At 42.6% G+C, this 26,734-nt stretch overlaps 1 protein-coding gene across 5 annotated transcripts in view; it reads left to right on the top strand.

The window, feature by feature from the left end:
* CNTN5 (contactin 5) overlaps positions 1 to 26,734 on the top strand; it is a 948,473-nt gene that overhangs the window by 803,606 nt on the left and 118,133 nt on the right. For all 5 annotated transcript variants that reach the window (XM_069969612.1, XM_069969611.1, XM_069969613.1 and 2 more), the window contains 2 exons: positions 20,097 to 20,224; positions 22,103 to 22,278. In XM_069969612.1, the coding sequence (XP_069825713.1) occupies positions 20,097 to 20,224; positions 22,103 to 22,278 (304 nt within the window). The remainder of the gene's footprint in view (positions 1 to 20,096; positions 20,225 to 22,102; positions 22,279 to 26,734) is intronic.

Genomic DNA, 26,734 nt, shown 5'->3' with positions numbered 1-26,734 from the left:
TTGAATATAATAAAAAATGCAAATACGGGGAGAAAATCGTAAAATGTTCTCAAATTATGCGAAGGAGCAGGTCGCCGAGTACAAAGTTTAAACGCATAAAAGCTGTTATTTTATTCCATATTTGTATTTTGTTTGTTAATAATATAAAAATGAGACAGAAAAGGACATCGGAATGTAATGGTAAAATTATACATTTTAGAGGAGCTCTGCTCTCCGACAAAGAGCTGAAGGAAAGTTCCATTCTTCCTTCCATGTGTTGTTTATCCCTCACATTAATGATGTATTTCATTAGTCGTCAGGGTTTGGAACATACTGTGCTCTACTCTGCCGGAGACGAGAATGAAGAGGTAGAATGGGCTGCACAACCTTTAACACTTCATCTGAGTCTGTTGTTCAACATAAGAGGACGTCCGTACACAACCCGCCCAGTTTATATACAAGAACATAAAATACTTCAACTAGAGAGGTGAAACTAGGATGCTAGACTGACGATTCCATGATCAAATGGTATAGATAGCAAATCCATGATACACTGATCTTCATGACTAACTCAAAAAGTGGGTGGGGTCCATGGATGAAAAATGTGTTGGGGATCTTTATTAAATCTCTGGGACCATTACTACAGATGAGCACTACTTGAGCATGCTTGAGACCAATTGTTCTGCATGTGATTATCGGTGGGTGACAAAGTTGGATGCAGCCCTAGGGAGTTCTAGACAACATGGATACAACAATCGTTCTCGAGTATGCTTGAGTAGCACTCATCTCTAACCATTACCCTACCTGACTAGCACAGTCGTGTATGGTAATGGCCCTATCGCCTATCTTTATTCAGTAAACAAATTAGTTGAATACTGGTGGCTGAAGTTGGATCCAGCCCTAAAGGCCCTATACCACGGGCTGACAGGGAGGAGCAAAGGAGCGATGTGAGCGCTTGTTTGCTCCTCGTTCCCCGTTCGCTGCCACCGCTATTCCACGCGGCAGCAGTGAGCGGGTGAGTCCGGGGAGAGCCGGAAGGGGGCTGCCCGGGTGATCACTGATTACACTGATATACTGATATAGCGGCGGTCTGCTGCTGCCGTCCCCATCCCATGGAGCGGCGGCAGCAGATCGCTGCTATATAAGTCGTTTTTCTTTCAACATGTGGAAAGACAAACGACTTCAATGATCAGCCGACAAGAACGATGTCGGCTGTTTGTTGACTCCTATACCATGGGACAATTATCGGCCGTAACGCCCGAATATGGCCGATAATCGTTACGTGGAATATGGCCTTTAAGCTTCCAGAAGAACATGGCCATAAGCCATTGGCTGTATCAATGTTTCCCAGACTGCATCTAACTTATTAAGCCATCGGTACTCAAATGCTGAATGATCTGACTCGAGCATGCTCCAGTTGGGCTCATCTCTATTTACAAACTTTTTATCTGTCGTATTCAAGATACAGGACAGAAAATTAGCAGATTATGGTAGAAATATAATATTTTGGCTAATAGAACCATCTTGATTAGAGATGAGGGAAATTCGTTTCACATTTGGTAATATTCCGAAATCGAATCTTAACAAATTTCAATAAAACAGCCAAACTATAGTAGCTACAGTACTGGGACTGTGTTAACGCATGTTCTTGTAAAAGTGCCAAAAATCTGAAAATCGTAATTTAAAAAAAACAGCCAGTCAATCATCCAATTTAATAAAACTCAGCTTGTATAACACAGTAGGAGTGGAGTGCGAGCACTGATTATGTAAGGCGCCCACTCCATTCACTCAAGAGGAGTTTACAGTGCCCAGTGAGTGAATAAAATGGACTGTGTCTTCACTGATCTCAGTGAACTCCTATAGGCCCCTCAGCTACAACAAACAATCCCCCATAATCCGCCCTCCTATCCTCTCCTCTCTGTCCCTATATTGCTCTGTTAGTCTCTATCTGCTCTGCTGTTACTGCCTGCTGCCATCCTGCTCTCTCCTCCACACACAGCCGACTGGTCACCTACCTTACAGAATCTCCTTATATAGAGGGGGAGGGGCTGACATCACAGAGCAGCCTGCAGCTGATTGGACGGGCGCTAGGGATTATGGTTAATCCACGACATGGAGAGAAAGGAATGGCTGCACATCCCATCTATGGCTGATACTTATGCCGCTAGGCCTATTTTAAAAATCAACACCAGAGTGTCTGTATATAATTTGATCAAACCATAATAGCCCCGTGTACCACGTGCAGGTCCCCTGGTTCACACGGGTCCCTACGCTAACTCCACACCGTGTCGGTCAGTGACCGCCAACCCCGCAAAGCGTGCACATGCAGGGAAGGGAGGCCATGGAGTGGCCCTGCAACCCCCATGTCACAGGACCAGACCCAAAATGCCCCACCAGAATCCGGCCAGCACCACCGGCGGGGAAGGCTGCCCCCAAACAACAAAAGTATGAATATGGTATTACACTCACCACTGCTGCTCACACAGAATGGGGAAGAAATAAGGTACTGACATGTGAGCACAGGCATATCCTGCTAATTTTGGTCATGTGGGTCCTATAAAGGAGTGCGAGCTGTTCAGAAAAGGGAGAACTGTAAAACACGACATGGAGAGAAAGGAAAGGCTGCACATCCCATCTATGGTCGATACTAATGCCGCTAGGCCTATTTTAAATAAAAATTTTAATTATGGTTAATCCCTTTCTCCTGCCCAGTGACCCTCCAGACAGCATGTGCAGTCGCCATTTTGTTTTAGCACATTTCCTCAATAAATTGGGGGGAATTTGCTTCGCAGATTGAAGCAAATTGACGGCCCGATTCACAGCAAATTTGAATTTGCTTCGCTCATCTCTGATATTGATTACTGATATATGGCCAATCCAAGACAATGGTAGTTTGGTAAAGGAAGCTATATCTCGACATATTGTGGCCGTTAGGGTATTCAAATTAATAAGAGGTAACTTTGATAGAGGGGTACATTGTGTCTTAATGGCGTCTATAAGACTTTGATGTCCTCAAGTTGTGTTTGTCACTTTGCATGCTGTGTAAGGGTATGTTCCCACTACGCGCTGCCTCCGCTTGAAATTCCTGCACGTGTTCCATAGTGGGAACATACCCTAACTGTTGAAATTGAACATGACGGAGGGAAAGAGTAATGAAGGGCAGTGTGAACATACATTTCGTGATAGAAAATCAACAATCCCTTATACTACTTATCTACAGGAGCCCCGCTGTTATCACCCGCCCGTGCCATGTAGGGATGATATGGTATATGACACTGGCCTAATTCCGCATGCAACACAACACGCTCATTAGAATGTTTCTTGCACGTTATCCTGTGAATTCTGATTTGCCTTGTCAAACAATAGAGCTTATTTTTTTGTGATTGAACAAATGGTAAATTTGAGCAGGCATATTATTAACATGCCTAATTCAAGTTTGACAAATGCTTTTAGATACAAATAGCAATTACATCAAGACAGTTATCAGTAAAAGAGTAATCAGTGGTCCATAACCCTTGTAAATTACTTGGCCGTCTTGGTGTTAGGAAGTGTATGGTGTGATACAGTAATAATTGACATTAAATGCTTCATTCTGCCTCCTGGCTTCTTATAGATGAAAAGCAATGGATTAATAATGGCCAGGATCAAGAAATTGTCGTAATTGCTTCTGAAATCTTCAACCTGCAATTTATTTAGAGTGGAAAACCTTCTATTACCATTGAAGCTTGGGATAAGTTTTTTTTATTTTTGACCTCAAAGTGTACTTGATACTTAAAGAAGGTCTCCTCTTTGGACAATCCCTACTCAGCCTCATGTCACTGTAGGCAGTAAGGTGGAGTGGTGGTTAGCACTGTAGGCAGTAAGGTGGAGTGGTGGTTAGCACTGTAGGCAGTAAGGTGGAGTGGTGGTTAGCACTGTAGGCAGTAAGGTGGAGTGGTGGTTAGCACTGTAGGGAGTAAGGTGGAGTGGTGGTTAGCACTGTAGGCAGTAAGGTGGTTGGATACTATAAAACTCTGTTTACCTTGTTTGTAATGTTCAAGAAATTACACTGCATTATCTGACAATAACTTTTAAAGAAGTCAGGCTGGGGGAAAAAAAATCATAACCCGAAGAGGATGGGGAAACATAGTAAAGACAGTATGTTTACTGTCCCCCGTGCCTGCGCTGTGCCACACCACCGCGTTCCCGTACCCTGACAGATGTCATCTACTCCCAACTTTGGGGTATGTCATGACTTGGCTGACAACTCACAAACTGTCAGGAATGTGCAGTAGCCTTGTGTGAACTGGGCTTGGTTTTTGCTTTTGTGTGACATACCCGATTGCTTCTCAGCTTCCGGCAATGCAGGAGTTACACTGAGCTCTGCTAGACTTGATTGCTGCAGCTGAGCAGTGTCTTTCTGATTGACTTTTTCCTCTGCCTGTCTGAAACCTTGAGGATCAGAGCGCTGGTCCAATGGGGATCCGGACCAGGCTCTTGATCCTCATAAAAGAAAGCTAAGCCAGTCTCTCATCGCTGGCTATTAAAGGTTCATACCCTGATTCCAGCTCCTCCTGTCTGTTCCTGCGTTCACTGTTCCTAATTCCTCTGCTTCCTCGACCTGTTATCTGACCTCCCGCCTGACCTCTGACTATCTGATTGTTCACTGATTTCGTACTGCATTGCCAGTTTGGTTTTGACTTTGGCTTGTTGACTCTCCTTTTGTGTTTGTTTGTCTGTCTCGTTCTGTGTTACACTTATACCAGAGTAGGGACCACCTTTGTGGTTGTCTGCATCTGCCTAGGGCCGTTTGAGGCAAGTAGGTAGGGACAGTGGGTGGGCTCAGCATCAGGGCTCACTGTCGTGTCTTATCCCTACCTCCCTGTCCTGACACAAACAAGAAGAATTTAGCCCACTCAGCCAATTAGTAACTGCAGCATTGTCCTGCCCCAGTCACTGACTGGTTGAGAAGGGCATTCGACAGCGGGGTCGTGATGTAGCTGCAGGGGAGCTCGGAAGACTGCCTACTGGGCTTTAGGAGTGGGACATGGCACTGTGCAGGCACTGGGATGAGTAAATATATCTTCTTTATTATGTTCCCCCACCCCCAGCGCAAAATAATTCCCCCGCCAGACTTCTTTAAGCATTGGTGCCTCTATGGAGAACTACCACCACCAAGATTTGTGGTAGAAAAGTTTGGTAAACTTGCTTCAATGACACCAACCTTTACATGTCTTCTATTAAAGGGAAAACCCATGTGTGCAAAGATGCTACCGACAGGTCCTCTTTAAAGGAAATGCATATAAATTAATACTATACGGTAAAGTGGGATAATAATATGTGACCATAAACAGATTTGTTAGCACTAGAAAAGTTAAGAGAGATGGGTGTATAAGGAGGTGTTGATGGCTGTGATTTCAGGGCTGTATTCCATTATTCATAAGGACACTGTGATGCACATTTACAAGTGGGAAACAATTAAAATACAAACTAATGGATTTTGATCTTTTACTTTGGAATCGCACTAAAGAACGCAGACATGTGATGGAGAGATTTCACAGAGGCTGATACATTCTAATTTGCAGATGTACTTTATGTATGTAATTTATGGTAATTTTATTCTAATTTTACCGTAATTGGAACCTTTATAGATATAGTCAAGTAACAATGATCACTGTTGGAGGGGAGCGCAATCGAGTCCGTTCAAAACCCAGAAGTCTCTTCATTTGATTTCTGGTGGCTGAAAAAGTTGGATGCAGCCCTAGGGAATCCTGGAAAACATAGATACAACCTATGGCCTATGACTGTATCCATGTTTTCCGGATTAAGTCACGTTCATCTCTATTCACTGTGTAATAGGACTTTACATGTAAACAGTGTATATTTAAAGAAGATGTACCACCAGGTACATCCTCTTTAATCTGACTCAGGGATAGAACGACGCCGTCACAGGGAAGCTGGTGCCGCGGTCCGTTTTTCGAACTGCGGCCCGGTTGCCCTGTACCGTGCCATTCTTTCCACAGTTACCGGCCGGTGCTCAAGCACTGGAGGTAGGCCGGCCCGTCCCCAGTGGGAAGGAATTCCGTCCCCTCTATGACGCGGCTCCATTGATTCTAACGAAATCGCGTCATAGAGGGTAGGGAATTCCCTCCCACTGGGGGTGGGCCAGCCTTCCTCCAGTGCTTGAGCACCAGTCGGTAACCGTGGAAAGAACGTTGCCGTACAGGGGAACCGGGCCGCGGTTCGAAAAACGGACCACGGCACCGGCTTCCTTGTGACGCCGACGATCTATCCCTGTGTCAGGTTAAAGATCATGTACCTGGTGGTACATCCTCTTTAAGGGAACTGTCCGGCAGTCAATAAGTGGCCTCAAAAGTATATGGCAAATGACATGAGTATGGGGGAAAGCTGATGAGGGAAACCAGGGTGTTTGCATGCTTCTCATGGTTGTTCCTGCCTGCTGCTACTAGTAACAGCTGTCTGAAGCAGATATTGGTGATTGGTTAATTCAGGAGTCAGAGAGTAGCAGTGGTTGAACCCCATCCAGCACCATGTGTAGGCAAGATGGCGGTGACACATGCATGGCAGTGGTTAGAGATGTCCACATGAGGCCCTGGGGAGATGAAGCAATCTCCATTTGGGCTTTGTGCACAAAGGATTTAGGCTACCTGAACCCCACAGGAGGAGGGCGCCACAGCCTCACTCACACTCAGCTCTCCGGCAGCAGGGAGAGGAGATAAGGCTGAACTGCTCGCTTCCACAGGAGGATGTCCTCCAATAACCAGCAGAGTGGATGAGGAAGCAGTGGGTGAAAGTACTGTACCCAGTACAGTACCTGGATGGGGACACAGGAGGGCTCGTTCCTGCTCATTTACCGAGTTACATTTGTAAAAAAAATAATGATCAGCCTGTCTTCCAAATGCTCTTAGACCAAGTTCTCCAAGGTTTCACTATACAAGGTGCTAAGACTACTATGCATGGCCAGGAGCCATCTTGTACACTTCTATAGAGCTGCTGAGATGTGGCTGGGCATGGTGCTACTGCTGACACTACAGCATGCATTCTTACAGTGATACCAACAATAAAAGGTTAAAAGCAAACATAACCACTATTTTCTTATAATGGAAGCAACAGGAAAAATAAATGAGAGGAAATCAACTTGAGCAGAATCTCCAACCTAAGAATGGTTTTGAAAAATGCCAATATCATCATATTTGTATTATGAACACAATATATCTTGCAATGTATGGTGTGAGATTATCAGCCCTTCCCTACAACATGGTTTGGTAATGCTGTGTAAATACTGTGTTTGTCTATTTGTGGACACCCAGTGATTGTTATATCAGTAAAGCCTTTAGAGTGTCCTGCTAGCATGTCCTGATCAAATTGGATTCCCTAAAGAGTACCTGTTATAAAAACTTTTGACATCAAAAGTTTTATTAGTCAGGGTCTAAGGGTTCAGACTACAACCGATCAGGAGAATGAGCTGGGAGAAGTCCATGTGCGGCGCAATCTTTCCCGGCTCTGTGTTATTTGACCTGTACAGATGTATAATATGAGTTTAAGGGACCAACCATTTTGGAAAAGAATACAGAGCCGGAAGTGAATGTGAGGTGTGCGGACTTCTCCTGGTTTATTATCCCGGTTGATCGTGGTCTGACCCGAAATGATCAAGACTTCTGACATGTCTCTCTGACGTGTCAATTTTTTTTTTTTATAATGATATTGCTAACTTAACTAATGGAAAGGTAAGGGTGGACACATCTATAACAACACATTATCTTCCCCATCAAGGGGTTAAATTTTAAGAAATGTTGACTACTCCATCTGTAATAGTTTTGCTTACGTTGACCTCACTTTTTATACTATCTTTTTACATGGATGTAGCTAGAACTTGGGCATTCTGCCACTAGGCCCTTGTACCACATAAGAAGACAACATATTACATAATATGGCAAATGGTAGGTAGAGGAACCTGTTGTAAACTTCGCATTGGAGCCATAAATTTTGCTGTTATAATTTCCACTAATGAAGACTGAGAGTTTACATAGTTGCTGCAGACACAAACCTGTAGGGGATCTTTTTACCAGGCTGCCCTTTTGTGCAATAGTCACTATAAAAAATGATTAGGTAATTTTATACCTGCTCAACACTGGGACTATGTTGGCCCATTGTGTGGAAAGTGGAAGCTCTAAAATACTGGATGTTAGATTAGGAAATAAACAGTCCACAGAATTGATGGTTGTATCAATTTACATTTGTTTTATTTATTTATTTCATTTATTTATGTGATTTTAACATTAAAGGTTTTAATTATTTAAATACTTTTTTATGTTTTTAAAGTATTCAAATAATTTTACATTTAATATTTCCTGCGCCTTTTTAAATTATTTAAATAACTATACAATTTGTTTGTTTTTTTGCTATATAATCTTACATTTTATGTTTTTCATTTGTTATTTAATATTCAAATGAGTTAATTATTTAACCTAAAAATATTGTTTAATTACTAAAATCAGTTAGGAATTGTTGACGATTCTGAAATTAACAGGCAATTCCAAATGCAAATATTGTGTATATGGTTGGGCATTTTATCCCCAAGGTTAATGCGAGTAGTAAACTGGCAATACTTGGAACGTTGTTTGCCCTTCACACAGAATGCACCATTTGTTAATAAGATCTGAAGCTCATTAACCTCTGGCAATGATATCCATGGTAACAATCCCCAAAAGAATGTTTTACATTCATAATTAACCCATCTCTACTTAATGTTATGGTCTTACTGAAGAGAGAAATGGGATTCTATAATCATTGTCTGATGGGAGAAGCCGGTTTATTTAGAATTTCTTCTTCCCGTATTTTGGCTGATGAGTTGATATATTGTAATGAGCAGCTTTAGGAAATGCTTTTTATTGGCGGTTGCAGTATGAGCCTTTAGCTGGAAGTACGTACTGGAAAAATGAAACACTCTTCCTTCAACCTGCTTTGAATTTTAATCAAAAACACCAATTACCGAACATGTTTTATAGTCTGCCACAAGATGGACATGAGATTAAATTCAGAACTTTAAGAAATCTTCATTTCGCAAGATGCAGATGTCAAATTAAGATTTTTTTTTCCCCACAACATACAGATGTAAATGTGAGATTTTTTTTTTTTTTTGCTAACATTAGTTTTTAAGAAAATGCTAATTTAGAAAGGTTTTGTTAAAGGGTTCATATTTGAAAAGATTTTGATAATATAAAAGGTTTAATAGTACCAAAAATACATAGATTTGATAACTTGTATTGGCATTTTACATTGTTTTGGCTATGTTTACACAATGTTTGAGACCGGCCGTTCTGTGACCCGTCGGGGTCACAGAACGGCTGGTCTCTGAGAAGATCATCCCAACCGATACTGCAGTACCATCCAGATGTTCTTTCGGGCCACAGGGTTCCGATGCGCCCGCATCAGAACTCTACACTGCATGTTATGGAGCGAGCGGCCAGATCCACTCACTCCACAGTGTGCACTGACACGTCAGTTCTTTGTGGCGCTGCGAGGAATCAACGCCGGAGCGTATACTATGTGTATACGCTCCGGCCGAGATCCCATAGACGGCTATGTAATGTATATTTCCGCAATAATCACAGCTGTTGTACAACAGCCGTGATTTTACAAAAATATACATTGTGTGAACATAGCCTTATACTGTACATGTTATGGTTGTATCTATATAAAATGTTTAAAAGACATAATGATTAATATTACGGAAGCACCCAAGAAAAAATTGGGACATATAATGCCATATTACCACCAGTACTCTAGCAGTATAAATGTATTCATCTTAGCTCGGTTGCATGCACGAGTCAGGTGTACATGTTTTCATGTCTAGACATAAAAACAGTCAGTCTGATTTCCTGTGAACTACACGATCTACTCTCAGACTTCTCCCCATCAAGCTTTTCTCTTCTTGTTCATCTCAATTGTTACCTATGCTTAAGGTTCTTATTTTAAGAGGTCAGTGATCTAATAGGTGAGCCAATACATTGATTAACTATACTCAAGGTATACGCGAAAGCCTCTGCAGTATTCTCAGTAACATACAGACCTAGAGAAAGAGAAGTGGCTGCACCTCACGCCCATAGTTAACACTAATTTTTAAAAACCAACGCCAGAATGTTGGTATATAATTTGATCAAACCATATTGCCTCATGTACCACCTGCAGGTCTTCTGGCCCACATGAGTCCCTACACTAAAAACAACACTGTGCCAGTCGGCGACTGCCAACCCCACCAAGCAAGCGCCAACAGGGGAGGGGGGGCCTTGTTCACACTTGTGTTGCTTGGTGGCTGCCTTCTCCGACGGCAGTACCTGCGGGATTTGAGGGGGCCATTGGATTTGGTCCTGTGACAGTGGGATATCAGGGCCATTCTGGGCCCCCCTTCCCCTGTTGGCGTTTGCTTGGTGGGGTTGGTGGTCGCTGACCGGCACAGTGTTGTTTTTACTGTGCCAGAAGACCTGCACGCAGTACATGAGGCAATATAGTTGGATTGTGTGATCATTATATACCAACATTCTGGCGTAGGTTTTTAAATGTAGCCGAGAGGCATTGAAGTCAGCCATGGGTGTGAGGTGCAGGAGCTCCTTTTTCTCTAGGTTTGCAGTATTCTCAGTAAATATCCTATTCTACATTATATAAACAAATTAAAAATAAAAACAATTGCCAGAATGTTTATTTTAACCCCTTAACGACATCGGGCGTAAACTTACGCCCTCGCGCCCTGGTACTTGGCGCATCAGGGCGTAAATTTACGCCCGATGTTTCCCCGATCGCTGCGTGTTCGCACACAGCGATCGGGGAAGATGGCCTGCTATAAATCATAGCAGGCCATCTTAGCTTCACGGCACGGGGGGTGGTTAACACCCCCCGTGCTTACTGTAAAAAGTAATGGTGATCGCCGTGCCACCGGCCCGATCGACGTGAACGGCCGCCCGGCCGTTCACGGCGATCGGGCCGGTGGCACGGCGATCAGAGTCCCACAAAATAGTAAATACCTGCCCTGGACCCCTCAGCTAGGTAGCCGAGGGGTCCAGAGCAGGTATTTGTACATTACTCACCTGTCCCGGGCTCCTGATCGGCGTCTTCCGGGTTCGCGGCGTCCTCGTCTTCGTTCGGGTCTTCGGCTTCCTCCGTGACGTCACGTTCGGCTTCTCTCGGCTATTTTCGGCTCCAGCGTCGGCTTTTTCCATATTTTGCACTCTGCTGCCCTCTAGCGGCTGATATGTGTAATACACGTATCAGCAGCTACAGGGATGTTCAGAATGTAGAAATTTTTTTTCTATTTTCCGCACCCTATTGCCGCTGAGTGTTGATCAGCATTGCACGAAAGTGCGCTGCTAATCAGCAACTCCTCCTTTTTGGCGTAGGGTGTTTTTTTTCTATATTCTACTGCCACGGTCTGCTGATAAGTGCCGCACATAAGTGCGGCATTTATCAGCAACTCCTTTGTTGGCGTAGTTTTTTTTTTTATACTTACTGTAAAAAAACACGTAAAAAACACTACATTACACCACACTACATTGAATAAAGTTTGACACTACACCACTACATACCCCATATACCAATCCCCGTATAAAGATGGCCCCCAGGGTGTTTTCGGCGTCAGAGGGATACGTTATTGCCTCCGACACCGAAACAGCCAGTGAGGATGAATGGGGGGATCCTTCTTTCCTCCATTCATCCTCATCATCCTCATCATCCAGTGACGTGTCTGGGGGTAGCGTAGCGTACGCTGCCCCCCAGACACGTCTTTTCTGCCAGTACCGTCCCAATAAGAGATGACGGTATGGTGTGAAATTCTACAAACTCTGTGAGCGTACCTCAGGGTACACTTACAGATTTAGGGTACATGCACACTGCGGAATGGCGAAGGATAACCCTTTGTGCATTCCGCAGCTGGCACCCGCCGGCGGACTGATGCGGGCGCATGTCTCCACCCGTGTCATAGACTCCATGTTATGCACGGGCGGATTCCATCGTCCGTCCAAAGAATGAATATGTTGGACGGAGAGCGGAATCCGCCCGTGCATAGAATGGAGTCTATGACACAGATGGAGACGTGCGCCTGCATCACTCCGCCGGTGGGTGCCAGCTGCGGAATGCACGAAGGGTTATCTGTCGCGATTCCGCAGTGTGCACGTACCCTTAGAGTGTATGTAGGAAGGGACACCCGAATCCAGCCCCAGATGCCCCCAGATGCCCCCCCCCCCATCCTCGGAACAAGTGGGAAGATCGTCCGGGAACTGATCTTCCCACTGCTGGATAAAGGTCACCACCTGTACGGGGATAACCTTTATACCAGCACCCCCTCTTCTGGTCCCTCGCTGCCCGAGCTACTGTAGCTTGCGGCACGATACGAAAATATCAGAAGTAGTAATAGCGCCCTAATATTTAGCAGCCATGGAGCGGACCCAGCGCTTCTGGATATGAAGGACCCCGTATCACACCAGGACAACATTTTCCAGGTGACGTCCCCCACACTGGAGAAAGGGAGACCCCAGAAGAAGTGCAGAGTGTGGCGTAACAGGGGGATCAGGAAGGACACCATTTTCCAGTGTGACGCCTGTCCTGACCCCCCCGGCCTCTGCATACTGGATCGCTCCAAGGTGCACCACACGTCATTGGGGTTCTACATTATCTAAATTCTGTCCCTTATTCCTATTTCAGGGGTCACGTTGATCCAGGGATTATTCTGATCGCCATTATGGAGTCGGGAAGGAATTTTTCCCTGTGATGAGGCTACTGTCGTCTGCCTCACGAGGGGTTTTTGCCTTCCTCTGGATCAACACAGGTTGAATTTGATGGACACCTGTCATTTTCAACCTTATAAACTAATAATTGGCCTAATACCCCCAAATAAATTAGAATTGTCCCTTTTCCCCAGCTAAGTAGGTATGGCCGCCATTCCCATTAGAGGATGCCATGATGCAATTACAAAGCCTCTGTGCGGCCAGGACAGTAGAAACCCCCCACAAGTGACCCCATTCTGGAAACTACACCCCATAAGGAATCTAACAAGCGGGGCAGCGGGGATATGGCCCCCTGGTGACGGCCACATTTGGGACGTGAAAATGAAAAAAATGGTATTTTTTATTTTCTTGGCACATGTTCTACGTAAGTGCCCGTCACCAGTGGGGTCCATATGCTCACCGCACCCCTTGTTAGATTCCTTATGGGGTGTAGTTTCCAGAATGGGGTCACTTGTCGGGGGTTTCTACTGACCTGGCAGCACAGGAGCTTTGTAATTGCGACATGGCCTCCATCCTCCATTCCAGCCTCTAAATGGCGCTCTGTCCCTTTGGTGGCTTGCCCTGTGCCTATATGGCACATTATGCCCATATGTGGGGTATTTACGTACTCAGGGGAAACTACCCTACACGTTTTGTGTTCATTTTCTTTTTTAACCCCTTGTGGAAATGGAAAAAAATCAAGGCTAGACCAATATTTAGTGTAATTTTTGTAAAATTTTTACTCTAAATCATTACTCTAGTCATGATTTTTTCATTTTCACAAGGGGTTAAAAGATAAAAAAAAACATTTAATGTGTAGCGCAATTTCCCCTGAGTACGGAAATACCCCACATGTGGACATAAAGTGCCATGCGGGTGCAGGGTAAGCCTCCAAAGAGAAGGAGCGCCATTTCGTTTTTGAAGGCTGGATTTGGATGGAATGGATTTCGAGGGGCCATGTTGCATTCAAAAGGCCCCTGTGTTGCCAAGACAGTTGAAACCCCCCACAAGTGACCCCATTATGGAAACTGCACCCCTCAAGGAATGTAACAAGGGGTGTAGTGAGCATATGGACCCCACTGGTGACGGACACAAATGTGGAACAATGTGGCGTGAAAATGAAATATTAAATTTTTTTTACTATAATGTTGGTTTAGCCTTGAATTTATCATTTTCACAAGGGGTTAAAAGAGGAAAAAAAAACAAAATGTGTAGAGCAATTTCCCCCGAGTCCGTAAATACCCCACATCTGGACATAAAGCGCCATGTGGGCGCAGGGTAAGCCTCCGAAGGGAAGGAGCGCCATTTGGATTTTGGAGGTTGGATTTGGCTAGAATGGATGATGTACGCCATGTCGCATTTACAGAGCCCTCGTGCTGCCAAAACACTGGAAACCCCCCACAAGTGACCCCATTCTGGAAACTGCACCCCTCAGGGAATCTAACAAGGGGTGCAGTGAGGATATGGACCCCTTGATGACGGGCACATTTGTGCCATGAAAGTGAAAAAATGAAATTTTTCCCTTTCACGTCACATTGTTCCACATTTTTGCCCGTCACCAGTGAGGTCCATATGCTCACTGAACCCCTTGTTAGATTCCTTGAGGGGTGTAGTTTCCAGAATGGAGTCACTTGTGGGGGGTTTCCAGTGTCTTGGCAGCACGAGGGCTCTGTAAATGCGACATGGCCCTTGAAATCCTTTTCAGTGAAATTCAGCTTCCAAAAGCCAATTGGCGCTCCTTCCCTTTGGAGGCTCGTCCTGCGCCCCCTTGGCACTTTATCGCCACATGTGGGGTATTTCCGTACTCGGGAGAAACTGCGCTACACATTTTTTGTCTTTTTTTCCCTCTTATTCCTTTAAGAAAATGAAAAATTGAAGGCTAGAACAACATTTTAGTGTAAAATTTTTTTTTTCTTTTTTCAAGCCATATTGTTCTGAAAATCTGTGAAGCACCTGTGGGGTCCAGATGCTCACCGCACCCCTTGTTACATTCCTTGAGGGGTGTAGTTTTCTAAATGGTGTCCCTTTTAGGGGTGTTTTTTAGGTTTTGGCACCCCAGAGCCTCTGCCAACCTGAAGTGGTACAGTCAAAAATGACCAAATATAACGGAGGCGTTGAAATTCACTAGGCGCTCCCTTATATCTGAGGCTTGTGGTTGCGTCAAATAGCGCAATAGGGTCACATATGGGGTATTTCTATAAACTGCAGAAACGGGACAATAATTATTGGGGTGCATTTCTCTGGTAATAGGTTTATAATTATGAAAAATATTGGATTACAATAAAATCTCTGCACAGAAAATTAAAATTTTCAAATTTCTTACACACTTGGCTTTTATTTCTGTGACTCCCCTAAAGGGTTAAAACACTTTCTGGATATGCTTTTGCAGAGTGTGGGGGGTGCAGTTTCTGAAATGGGGGGCTTTGTGGGGCTTTCTAACATACAGGCCCCTCAAATACACTTTAAACCTGAATAGGTCCCTAAAAATATCTGATTTTGAAATTTTACTGAAAATTTGGAAATTTGCTGCTAATGTTTTAAGCTCCCTATTATCTAAAAAAATGAAAGATAGTTTAATAAATGCCGCCAACATAAAGTAGACATGTTGCTAATGCTATTTAATATATAATTTATGTGGTATAACCACTTTCTGTATACGCAAAAAAGTTTCAAAGTTGGAAAAATGCATTTTTTCACATTTTTTCACATTATTTGGGTTTTTTTCATAAAGATTTGTTATGAGTATCGACTCCAATTTACCAGAAATGTAAAGTACAATATGTCACGAGAAAACAGTCTCAGAATCAGCCGGATAGCTAAAAGCATCCTGAAGTTATTAATGAATAAAGTGACACTGGTCATATTCATAAAATTTGTCTCTGTCATTAAGGCCATTTCAGGCTCTGTCCTTAAGGGGTTAAGTATGGAAAGACCATTTCTGACTTCGCTAAAGAAACCAGGAATGCAGTGTTATAGTATGTGAGTCCATATAATGATTAGCCAGTAAAATTGCTCCTACAAGTGCTTTATAGAGAATATACAGTACCTATATTTTAGGGGTTTCCTAAACTAACCTGTAACCCCAAGGAGGTTTCCTGCTACATAATAATAATAATAATAATAATAATAATAATAATAATAATAATAATAATAATAACAACAATAATAACTAGAGATGAGCGAACCTGGAGCATGCTCGAGTTGATCCGAACCCGAACTTTCGGCATTTGAGTAGCGATGGCTGCTGAACTTGGATAACTTGGATAGCCCTAAGGCTATGTGGAAATCATGGATATAGTCATTGGCTGTATCCCTGTTTTCCAGACAACCTTACAGCTTTATCCAAGTTCAGCAGCCCCTGCTAATCAAATACCAAACTTTCGGGTTTGGATCGACTCGAACCCGAACCCGGTTTGCTTATCTCTAATAATAACATATTTTCCGGCGTATAAGACAACTTTTTAACCCCGAAAAATCTTCTTATAGGCCGGGTATGGTCACCCAATACGGTGTGTGGGGGGGGGGGCAAAAATGGCCGCATCCCCACCATATGGGGCAACCATTATAAAAAAACAAACAGTTAACTCACCTGGGGCCCATTCCCGGCATCCACGTGTCTTCTGGCCTGTTCCCGGCACAGGCAGTGTGACGTACACTGCCTGCGACGGTGATCCCCTGAAGCTCTCCTGAAAAGCAGAGTGTCTCATCGGAGGCGCTCGGCTGCTGGGAGAGCTTCGGGAGAATGATGAAGGCTCCGGAAGTACCCAAAGCCCCAGTCATTCTCCCGAAGCAGTCAAGTGTCTCCGAGCGTCTCACTGCTGCATTTCAGGCGTATAAGGCGAACTCCTGACAATCTTCTTAAAAGTCAGGGGTCGTCTTATACGCCCAGTCGCCTTATACACTGGAAAATACGGTAATAATAAGTCACAAAATGTAAAATATCCTTTATAACAAAATAGTTTTCTGCACTTAAAAAGGTGATTTTGAGCCCCAGCTATGTGTGATGATTTTCTATAATAAGGATATTTAGGTTGAGCTCTTGTCTTGAGTCAAGCCTCTTATTCCACACCTCAGACCTGCTTTTATTAACAACACTTCATAGTATACATTTAGATGCAGTCTTTATTTAAATAGGGCACATATGTATTGTTTTACTTATCACTCTGACATGGTGTGTTTTACTGTTAGATACTTTACACGTACAATATAAATAGCTCCACTGATCAAACAGAAGTCGGTATATATTTACATACATGAGCAACAGCTAAATTATAATTCTGCACTCCGCGATCCATCAGATGTGTAAATCACAGCTGTGTCATCTAAAATGAGAACCGGTGCGAGCTTTTGCAAATGGATATATCAATCAGCCCGTCACTCACATTGTAATTAAAGTGACAGTCCCTGTACACGTGTTCAAGACTCTTTTCATTAGTACCTGAGCCAAGAGGTTTCTTATTTATCAGGTATCATGTATATCTACAGTATTGTGTATTTCATGGTTGTGTTAAACTATATAGTCATACAGTTATCATAAGAGTCACCTAATAGTTACTGTTGGTTCTCCTGTCATGTCTAGTTTAGTAAGTTCTTATATTCCTTATAAAATAACATTGGTAGAGCATTTTTCTTCAAGGCTTAGAAAAAAAAAAGTGGCTGCTTTCTTCCACTCTTGGATGAGGGTTGCAGCTGAATTCCATTGAAGTGAATGGCGCAGATGACCAATCGCTGCTATTGACATGTATGGGTCCAACGTCATCGCAGGATGTACCAAAGAGTCTTCTGCATGTTGATTAGCTAAGAAATTGCACCTGAACTTGCAGGAAAAGGATGATGCCATCATTTATCATAGCTGTATCTAGAAACCTAGGGCAAATATTCAGTGTGGCGTCCCCTTCCCCTATGTACACAAACATGCAGACCTAGGACTTAATTAGAGCTCCGTTTACCCTGAACTCTCCTCCGGCTAGTGACTAAAACCTTACCAATTAAGCCTTAGCATAGGGTAGACTGTAGTTGTACTGTCTCTTTAATGTGGGATGATGCCACCCCTGGGGTTGATAATAAACCAGTAGCATGCATAAGCAGCCATGGGGCTTCTATAGAGAGAATTCAGTGTTCAGTGGTGTTCAGAAGCCCTGTAGAGAATAAACTTGAGAGGGGGGAGGGGGCTGATTTCACTTCATTTTTTCAGAGGACACTTCACCTACCATTTCAGGATCATTGGGGGGGGGGGGTGCAGTGTTTTTATTGTACAGTGTGTGAGCATAATCTTAATGTAAAAGAAACTCTAGCAGTAACATTTCTGCTATCACTCTTAAAAATCCATTAAAAAAACAGGGGAAAATATTTGTGAAACCAGAATGTAGATAGTTCTCGAAAGACTATTTTTGTAATTGTGGTCCTATTTGTTGCTGCAGAATTTGTAACTTTCTTCATAGGCTATTTTCTTTTACTGTCCTTTTTTTCCTCAAAACATTAGGAGCCTCTACACAGTGTTTTGGCCAGAGGCCTCCACAGACCTTGATCTGGCCCTGGCACTCACCACAACTAATATGACTTTTATGTGTATGGACACTGGGGTCACTGATATAAGAAGTTGAGTCAGACATACTGATTTTGGATTTATTGTGTTCAGTGACATTGTGTGTTTGGGTATATTATTTTATACAGACCAAATTATTTCCTTCTTAATAAAAATAGAACAAGGATGTGATTACTTTAAAATGCTGACATGAGGAGTTCAATAGGTAAAGTATAGAAATATAAGAAAATATGATTTAAAAAAAAAAACAGGATTTATTACAAAGATGCAATTGGTAGCAATAGAAAACTATCTGTCAGATATACAGATGTGTCCATCTTTACCTTTCTTTGAATAAACATGTTAATTCCAATTTCTCCTTGGCTTGAGGAAAGGTAAGGAAGGGCACATCTTTAAATCGTTGTATAAATGTTTTGGTCCAGGTTAAGTTTTACCAAATATATCATTGGTGCAATTGTACAAAAGCCCTATGGGCAAGGGAGCAATTACTACTACTAGCTGCTCCAGCTTTTCACAAGCAGGATAACTTTAAACACCAGGGTTCCTTGATGCCTGGTCAGGGGAACCATAAAAGATTGCAATGAGAAAATGTGAAGTTAAAAAAAAAAGGAGAACAAATCTTTGTCAAAATTTATGGGGGGAAAAATAACAGATTGTACTACATACTTGTACAATCAGCTTTATCGAAAAACAAGCATGGTGGCTTATGGTTAACATGGTTGCCATGTATCACTTGGGTCCTGCATTTCATTTTAAAGAAGGTCAACTTCTGCAAGGAGTTTGTATGTTCTACCAACGTTTGCAGGATCTCCACCTTCCTTCCATAGGCCTCCCAACATCATCTGGAAGTTGGATATGATGGATATTCACTACCTAACCATTTTGTTCCCTGAATGATAAGCAGACAACAGAGTCTGTCAGTGGATTATGCCTCCTCTCCTGTTGAACATTCATGTGTATGGGGAGACAGTAGAGATGATCGAACAGCAGAAAATTTTAGGTTCTATAGAACTCGAACCTTATTGAACCTTCAGCATTTCATTCCCGATGCCTTCCCGGTCCGTGGGGAAGGAGGAGACAGCCCAGGTACCGCCTGGAATTCCGGAATACAGCCTATTACCTAGGCTGAATCCCGGAATTCCAGGCGGTACCCGGGCTATCTCCTCCTTCTCCACGGATCGGGAAGGCATCGGGAATCAAATGCGGAAGGTTCGAAAAGGTTTGAGTTCTATAAAACCTAAGATTTTCCGCTGTTCGATGATCTCTAGAGACCGGGAGAAATAATTGTCATCCAAATCATTGTTCCACTAACAGTTCTTGAAGGTGTAAAGGCATCTTAAGAAATCAATACAATTTCCAAAATTAGTTTCCGATTTGATTAGTTAGAATTGGTTGTCTAATTTAATTCGGTTTGAATAATTTAGATTCAAATTGAATTTACCACTATTATATTTAGACTCTACCTATAACAAGGAGGACATCCTTAAGGGCTAGATGAAATAAAGTCTCTTTATCATAGCAGGAGATTCTTTACTGTAAGGGCAGTGAGACTTTGGAACTCTTTATGTTGTTGTGGTGGTTTTGAGTTTAAGAGGGTCTGAGTTTCTCTCATGAGTGAATTAATGTTAGAATTTACGGTCACTAGATTACAGGAGATGGGTTATTGATCCAGGGATTTATTCGGATTAGCAAATGTGAAGTTGGGAATGAAATTTTCAGCCTTATAAAGTATATGCTTTTTTATTGTTTTTTGCTTAAACTTATTCTTTGTTATATCTTGGTGGCTCCAGATGTATAAAATAACTTTTTTTTTCCAGGATAGCTGTTCTTCCAGATGGAAGTTTACGGATCTTAAATGCTTCTAAATCAGATGAAGGAAAATACACATGCCGGGGGGAAAACGTGTTCGGTTTTGCAGAAATCACAACAGTTGTGTCTGTTACAGGTAATGACTTATCTGATTCGGTAAATGCGTAATTAACCATTGGATGTCCCATGTGAATTGTTAAATATGCAGGTTTCTTTTAACGGGTGACTGAAATAATTTTAGGGCACCTATTGGGATATAAGGCCTACTACTACTATTAATAGAGAAATAAGGATTAAGGTTTTTATTCCATGGTTTAGCCCCTTAAAGTCATGAACATAATTTATTTCATGGAGAATATTATATTAAAAAAAAAATAATAATAATAATAATAATAATAATAATAATAATAATAAAAGCCTCAGAACAAGCTGACTGTACCTATTAATGTCAATAAAATAGGATTTTGGCAGGACCTAATATATTTGGGTGACCCCCAAGTCTTTTATCTGAGAGTGGGAATAGGCAGTTGGCAATTTCAACATGCCCTGTCCTTTTGTTCTCAGAGAGAAAAGCTTCCATCATACATTTGAATTAATGACCCGCTTTAGCAATTTTGGATTTCGAGATGACCAGTGACTTTGTCCTGTTTCATATTATCCACTACTAAAAAGTCTTGTTATGGTTTATTTTCCTCTCCCCCCATTCATGGTTCTGGTGAAATGAAGTAAGTTAGCTGATACCAATCCCCAGGATAGGTGATAAGTAGAGCTGAGCAAACTTTAAGCTCACTTGGGTTCATCCAAACCTGAGTGTGCAGCATTTGATAAGTGGTAGCTGCTGAAGTTGTATGCATTCCTAGGGAGGCCTAGAAAACATGGCTATGGCCTATGGCTATATCCATGTTTTCCAGGACTGCCTAGGGTTGGGAAACCAAAGCGTGGTTGAGGTTTGCTCAAAGTTTTCTACAAGGACTCCCTGCGATCTCCACAGTGGAGCTCTGAGCCTTTGTTATGTATGAAGAGGCAAAGTCAAATATCCTTGCTGCACCTCCATGGATCTCCAATATGCTTGTCTATGGATCTGCTTCAGATTGGCAATAAGTCTTTGTTCAAACCAAGACTCCTGGCATTTGACTCTCAGTAGCAGGGGAATTTGAAGTTTATATGGTCTTTTATGGTTTACTCCTTTACTCTTCTTTTATTTCCTTTTTGCCCCAGATACTAATGGTTTGCTCTGTTGTCTTCACTGCCTTCTTCCAGTCTATTGCATGTGCTTTAATGGACTTTCTGTTCCTGTTATACACTTTATCCAGCAATTCAGCTAACTCTTTTCCCTCCACACTACATCTTCTTATCTATAAATCCGCCTACTAGACCCACTGGAGATTTCCATATAGCAAGAGGAAGATAGAGATTGCTAAATTCCCAGCTACAGTGTACAACAGGAACAAGAATTATGTTACAGAATGTACACAAGACAGGAAATAGGCTAATGAAGACAGCAGAATAGACAGTTTGCATCAGAAGCAGAATAAAAGCATAAATAACCAAAGAAAGGTAATAATATACCCTATCAATATATGTTCACTTTGAACATATGTTCCTTTTTGTTAGTGAGCTGCTCTCCGTTGTCCTCTAAATGGGACACCAAGTGATTAGATGTTGTTTGCTTAAAGAACCAATAAAAAAGTCATTCGTTCCCATTAGGTTCTTGTGGGTGTAGTGAGAAGGAGTAGCAAGGAGCAATTAGATTTGGCTGAATTGCCAGCTAGAATGTACAGCAGGAACAGGAAGTCTGTTACAGGGTTTACACTAGACAGGAAGTGGGCAAATGAAGACAACAAAGCAGACAGTTTGCATTAAAAAGAAAAAGGAAAGCATGAAATATGGCTTCTTTGTCAACAGTGTTGGTTTTTGTTTTTACTTCTCTTTCTGTACACACATTCTGCTTGGGGGCATGTGTCCGTACATAGAAAATAATTAATCCAACTATTATTCTTCTCTCATTGTATAGAACCTACAAAAATGGAAATAACACCGAAGAGAACCGAACTTACTGTTGGGGAGAGTGTTGTTCTTAGCTGCAAAGCCATCCACGATCCTCTCCTTGATATTAATTTCTTCTGGACTCTAAATGAACAACCGGTTGACTTTGAAAAAGAAGATGGACACTTTGAAAGCATCAGAGCTGTAAGTAGCTTCAGATTCCTACAAAATTATTGCTAAAAATATTGATGCTCCATCCCCCCAACCACTGATCTTAAACTGATGTGAGAACTTCACCTTTCCATTGAAAAGGTTTGTTTACGTAACTGTCCATTTTTATTTGTTTTTCAAATGGTCCTATGTGTTTCCATGGTAACAGACTACACAAACCCTATGTAGTGTGTTCATGTAGTCATATTTCTATATATCTTTCCCCTAAGCCTTATTAATGTATCAAGGTTCCTTAGGGGAGATGGAAGGAAGTATTACTATAGGATCAGGCAATACAGAGCTTGATTGTTGTCTGTAACCATGAAAACATATAACAGCTGCACAAAAGGCTATGGTGTTTTTCATCAAGTGTCTTATGTTTGCAAAGTTGGACCTAGCCTTAAAGTGAGCCACACCGGCATCACCATCTTTCCAATTTTTGGAGCGATGATATCATATACCGTATATTGTTCACACAGTGTTGCAATCAATCTGCTTGCATGTATAGTGACTGGCTAACTTCTATCCAACTTTAAAAATCCTTACAACCCCTTTAAAGAGGATAGATTAGACAAATGCAACCTGCTAATAGCTCCCTATTGGGCACGGGGCACTGAGGATGAAGGTACGTCTGTTGCTTTTATCCTCAGTGCCGTTACTGTACTGTTATTTGTGCCCAGTAAGCCATTAGGAGCACGGGGGGCATGGCTACCGCTCCTCCGAACACCATTCCAGTTGGACCCTCTATTGATAATCATTAGAGGAGATGTGCAGGTCGGAGGGCCGTAGCCCTGCCCTATGCAGCGATCCACCCCCAGCCAGCCCCCCCATTGATAATCATTAGGGGAAAGGCCAGCTGGGGATGGATTGCCCCCCTCTAATAATTATCAATGGGGGGGGCTGGCTGGGGAGCCGCTTGATCGGGGCTCGGAGGGGTGGTAGCCACGCCCCAGTGCATTGAATGGCTTACTGGGTACAACTAACAGCACAGGAGTGGGGCTAAGGATGAAGCTGAGACATACTGTCACCCTTAGCCCCTTGTGCCCACTAGGGAGCTATCAGCAGGTTAGATTTGTCTAACCCGCTGATAGTTCCCTTTAAATTGGCTGTATAGTCCAATATAAATTTAGTTATGGGCCTGGGCTAGCTTAAAAAGCAAGTTGTACAATGCTCCAATCCCCCTGCTTTTTGGTCCGAAATACAGGAAACACATACTCACTGGTCGAGGTTAGGCAGGTAAGTATGACACATATAAGAAAATATTGTAAGCATTGGGCAATCTCTTTACCAATTGATGCCCCCCCCCCTTAACCCCCCCCCCCCCCCCCCCCCCGGACCTCAGAGGCCCTACTCTGTCCATCCCTAGACCTTTCCATTCTCACATTCTCACATTTTTCTTTAAATCCTACATTTCACTGCCTGGAACACTTCCTTGTATTTTGGCCCAAACAAATTTACGGTCGGGTTACACGCCGAAGTCTCATTTAACTACCAAACGTTTGCAGTGCTTAATTTTATGACATTGAACTTGGCTTGGAAGTTCTCCGGGAAGATTTGATAGAAATTCCTAGCAGATTGTAGAACCTTAAGTCGTGAAATCTGGTTTATCTAATCAAAGAAGTAAAAAAAATAAAAATAAAAAAATGCCGCCTGGTTTTAACTAAACAACCGGATTTGCAAACTTGTCACAGGTTCTACATAGGGAAAGTGAGAATAAATCTGAATGTGCCTCCTGGAATAAAGTCAGCACATTAAACGTTATAAGATACTATTTCAATACTGGGAGATTGATCCGTATGCATGCTAACCTAACATTTCCCACGCCAGGAGTAAGTGGAGAGCATTAAGCTGGTGCATAAATTCTATATATGGCTCTTATCCCTGTGTTTTTTTTATTCACATTTGCATTTATATTATACTATACTGGAGGATGCACACTTAACCTTGAGTGAGCGATGGACATAATACAAGCTTTCACAGGACGTCTCACAGAGAAGATGGGGAGCATGTCTGTGATTTAAGTGGAGGCAAGGGATCGGTTGTTTGCTAATGCATCGCGTCTTATGGTCGCCTTTAATTTCTGAGCCTTTATGGGACCACCCATTGCTTTTGCGTTATGTTATATTTCTTACATATTCTACAAATATGTCCTGTCCTCTGTCCATTCACATTGGTGCCTTGGGATAGTGGTGGGAACAGGCTACTTCTCTTTCCTTAGGTTTATACACACAAGCCTCTTAAAGGAAACTCAAGAGCTCTTTTACTCTGCACAAAGTCCCCTACGCAACTTCAGGATCAGACTACACTATGGATGCATAACATTGTCACTGCAAGATCAGACTACACAGGATTCACTTGTAGTCTGTAGCCATGGAGACATATATTTATTTATTTTTGTTACAAAGCTGTGCAGTGATCTATAGTTTTTATGCATACCATTTTGGGTTGGATGGGACTTTTTGGTCACTTTTCGATCATCTATGGCCGCATTTGCAAACCTATGGCACATGTGACTGGGGGTGGTGGTTTAGAGCCCTTACTGGGGGTTTGTACGTTGCTCTCTATTGGGGAATTCAGGACAGCTGTTCCAGATTCCCCTGTGTGAGGAGTTGTTCCTTTCAGGTGTGTGTGCATTTGAACACACAACTGGGAAAAAAACTGACAGTGTAGGCCACAGGTTCGCGGGATCATGGCTAGAAGGGGAAGGATCAGGTCGCCCAGCTGCTCTTTGTGGGAGTGTAGGCATGTGTGTTTTTTTACCACATACCTAAAGAAGGAGGTAAGTGGTGATGCCTAGCATCACCACATATCTCTTGGGGCCATGCAGTAAGCAGCAGTGCATAAAGCACTGCAGGGAAGCCCGGACTCCCATCATAATGACAGGAGTCCCTGCTCTTTACAGTATAAGGCTATGTTCACACAACCTAAGTTCTGTGGGAATCACTGTCATTGTTACAACGGTCGTGATTCCCACAGAACTTACAGAGTCCTGCTTTCTGAAGGAATCCTGGCCGGAGTGTATACACATAGTATACACTCGGTCCGGGATCCCTACTGGCGCCGTAGAAAACTGACATGTCAGTTTTCTGCGGCTGCTATTCACTGAATAGCGGCCGCAGAAACCCCTGTCAGTGCACACTATGGAGCAAGCTCCATAGTGTGCTGTGGGGAGTTCTGATGCGGGCGCGCACGGATGGGCCCGCATCAGAACTCTGCAGCGCTAAATATCATCTGATATTTTCTGAGACAGGCCGTTCTGTGACCCGGCCAGGTCAAGGAACGGCTGGTCTCTTACGTAGTGTGAACATAGCCTAAAGATTAAATTGCCATGTTGACATTGCAATTAATCAGTGTGTTTTGAGTTGCAGTTTAGGCACACTGTCCATAAAAGGTTCATCATCACTGATCTTCACCATCCAGGACAAATAAAATTATATTTTAACAGTTTGGAAAATACCAATATAGATTTAAGGGGGAAATGGGAAAGGGGGACGTTTTACATTTTTATATGGGTGTTTTCTTACATTTTTAGTACACTTAAGGGATTGACCATTAGATTGCCCATGTGGTATACTGCAATACGTGTATTGCAGTGTGCAGTCAAACTGCTGCTCTCCTATTACCTCTATCTATCATGGCAGCTACAGAGACCTTCAGAACCTCAGCTACAAAGACAACCAATTGGCACCCCGTGATTACATTGGTTGGGGGGGGGGGGGTGCATCTGAGACATGACTAAACAAGTGCCTGTCAAATTACTACCTAGATGCTGCAGTCACTGTTGACCACAGCATCTAGGGGGTTAAATTGTAGGACTGAAGTCTGATCCCAGCAACTGATGGCGAGTATCAGCAGGAATAAATAGTTGACATCTATGCTATGTCCTGAGATAGCACCGTATGTCCTCTCTGTACTACCCCTCATTGAGCATAGCAGGCATCTACAAGACAAACCTTCTATGGTGGCATAGAGCCTAGACTCTCGTACCCGTTCAAGTAACATATAAAATGACAAAATAATTCCTTGCAACCTTTTTGTTTATACACAGAATGGGAATGCGCATTTCTCAATTTATCAGACTGTTGGTGAGAGATATAGATTGTTTGTTCTTTTATATAGATTTTTTTTATTAAGTCTCTTCTCAAAAAGTCATCTAAATTATATATCTCTTGACTTGCAGTTCTACTTTATTGGCTTTCTCTCCAGATTTCTAAAAGTCTGGTATTATAAAGTTTTGTTTGTCTATTTTTCAATTTACAAGGAGACAAAAACAATTCTGTCTCTCATTATCATTGTTTCAGGTTTCCACTGGCGGAAAATAGAAAAGTAGAAATGAACACTAAGGGCGACATGTATCATCCGGCGTACGGATGATTTTCGGCGGAAAGTGCCGATTTGCGTATTTTTTTATTCGCAAATGGCCGATTTGCGAATAAAATATTCGCATATC

Source organism: Dendropsophus ebraccatus, chromosome 5 (genome assembly GCF_027789765.1).
Source record: "Dendropsophus ebraccatus isolate aDenEbr1 chromosome 5, aDenEbr1.pat, whole genome shotgun sequence".
Lineage (NCBI taxonomy): Eukaryota > Metazoa > Chordata > Amphibia > Anura > Hylidae > Dendropsophus > Dendropsophus ebraccatus.
The sequence above is the reverse complement of the archived record's forward strand: the minus strand, read 5'-3'. Positions and strand labels throughout refer to the sequence as shown.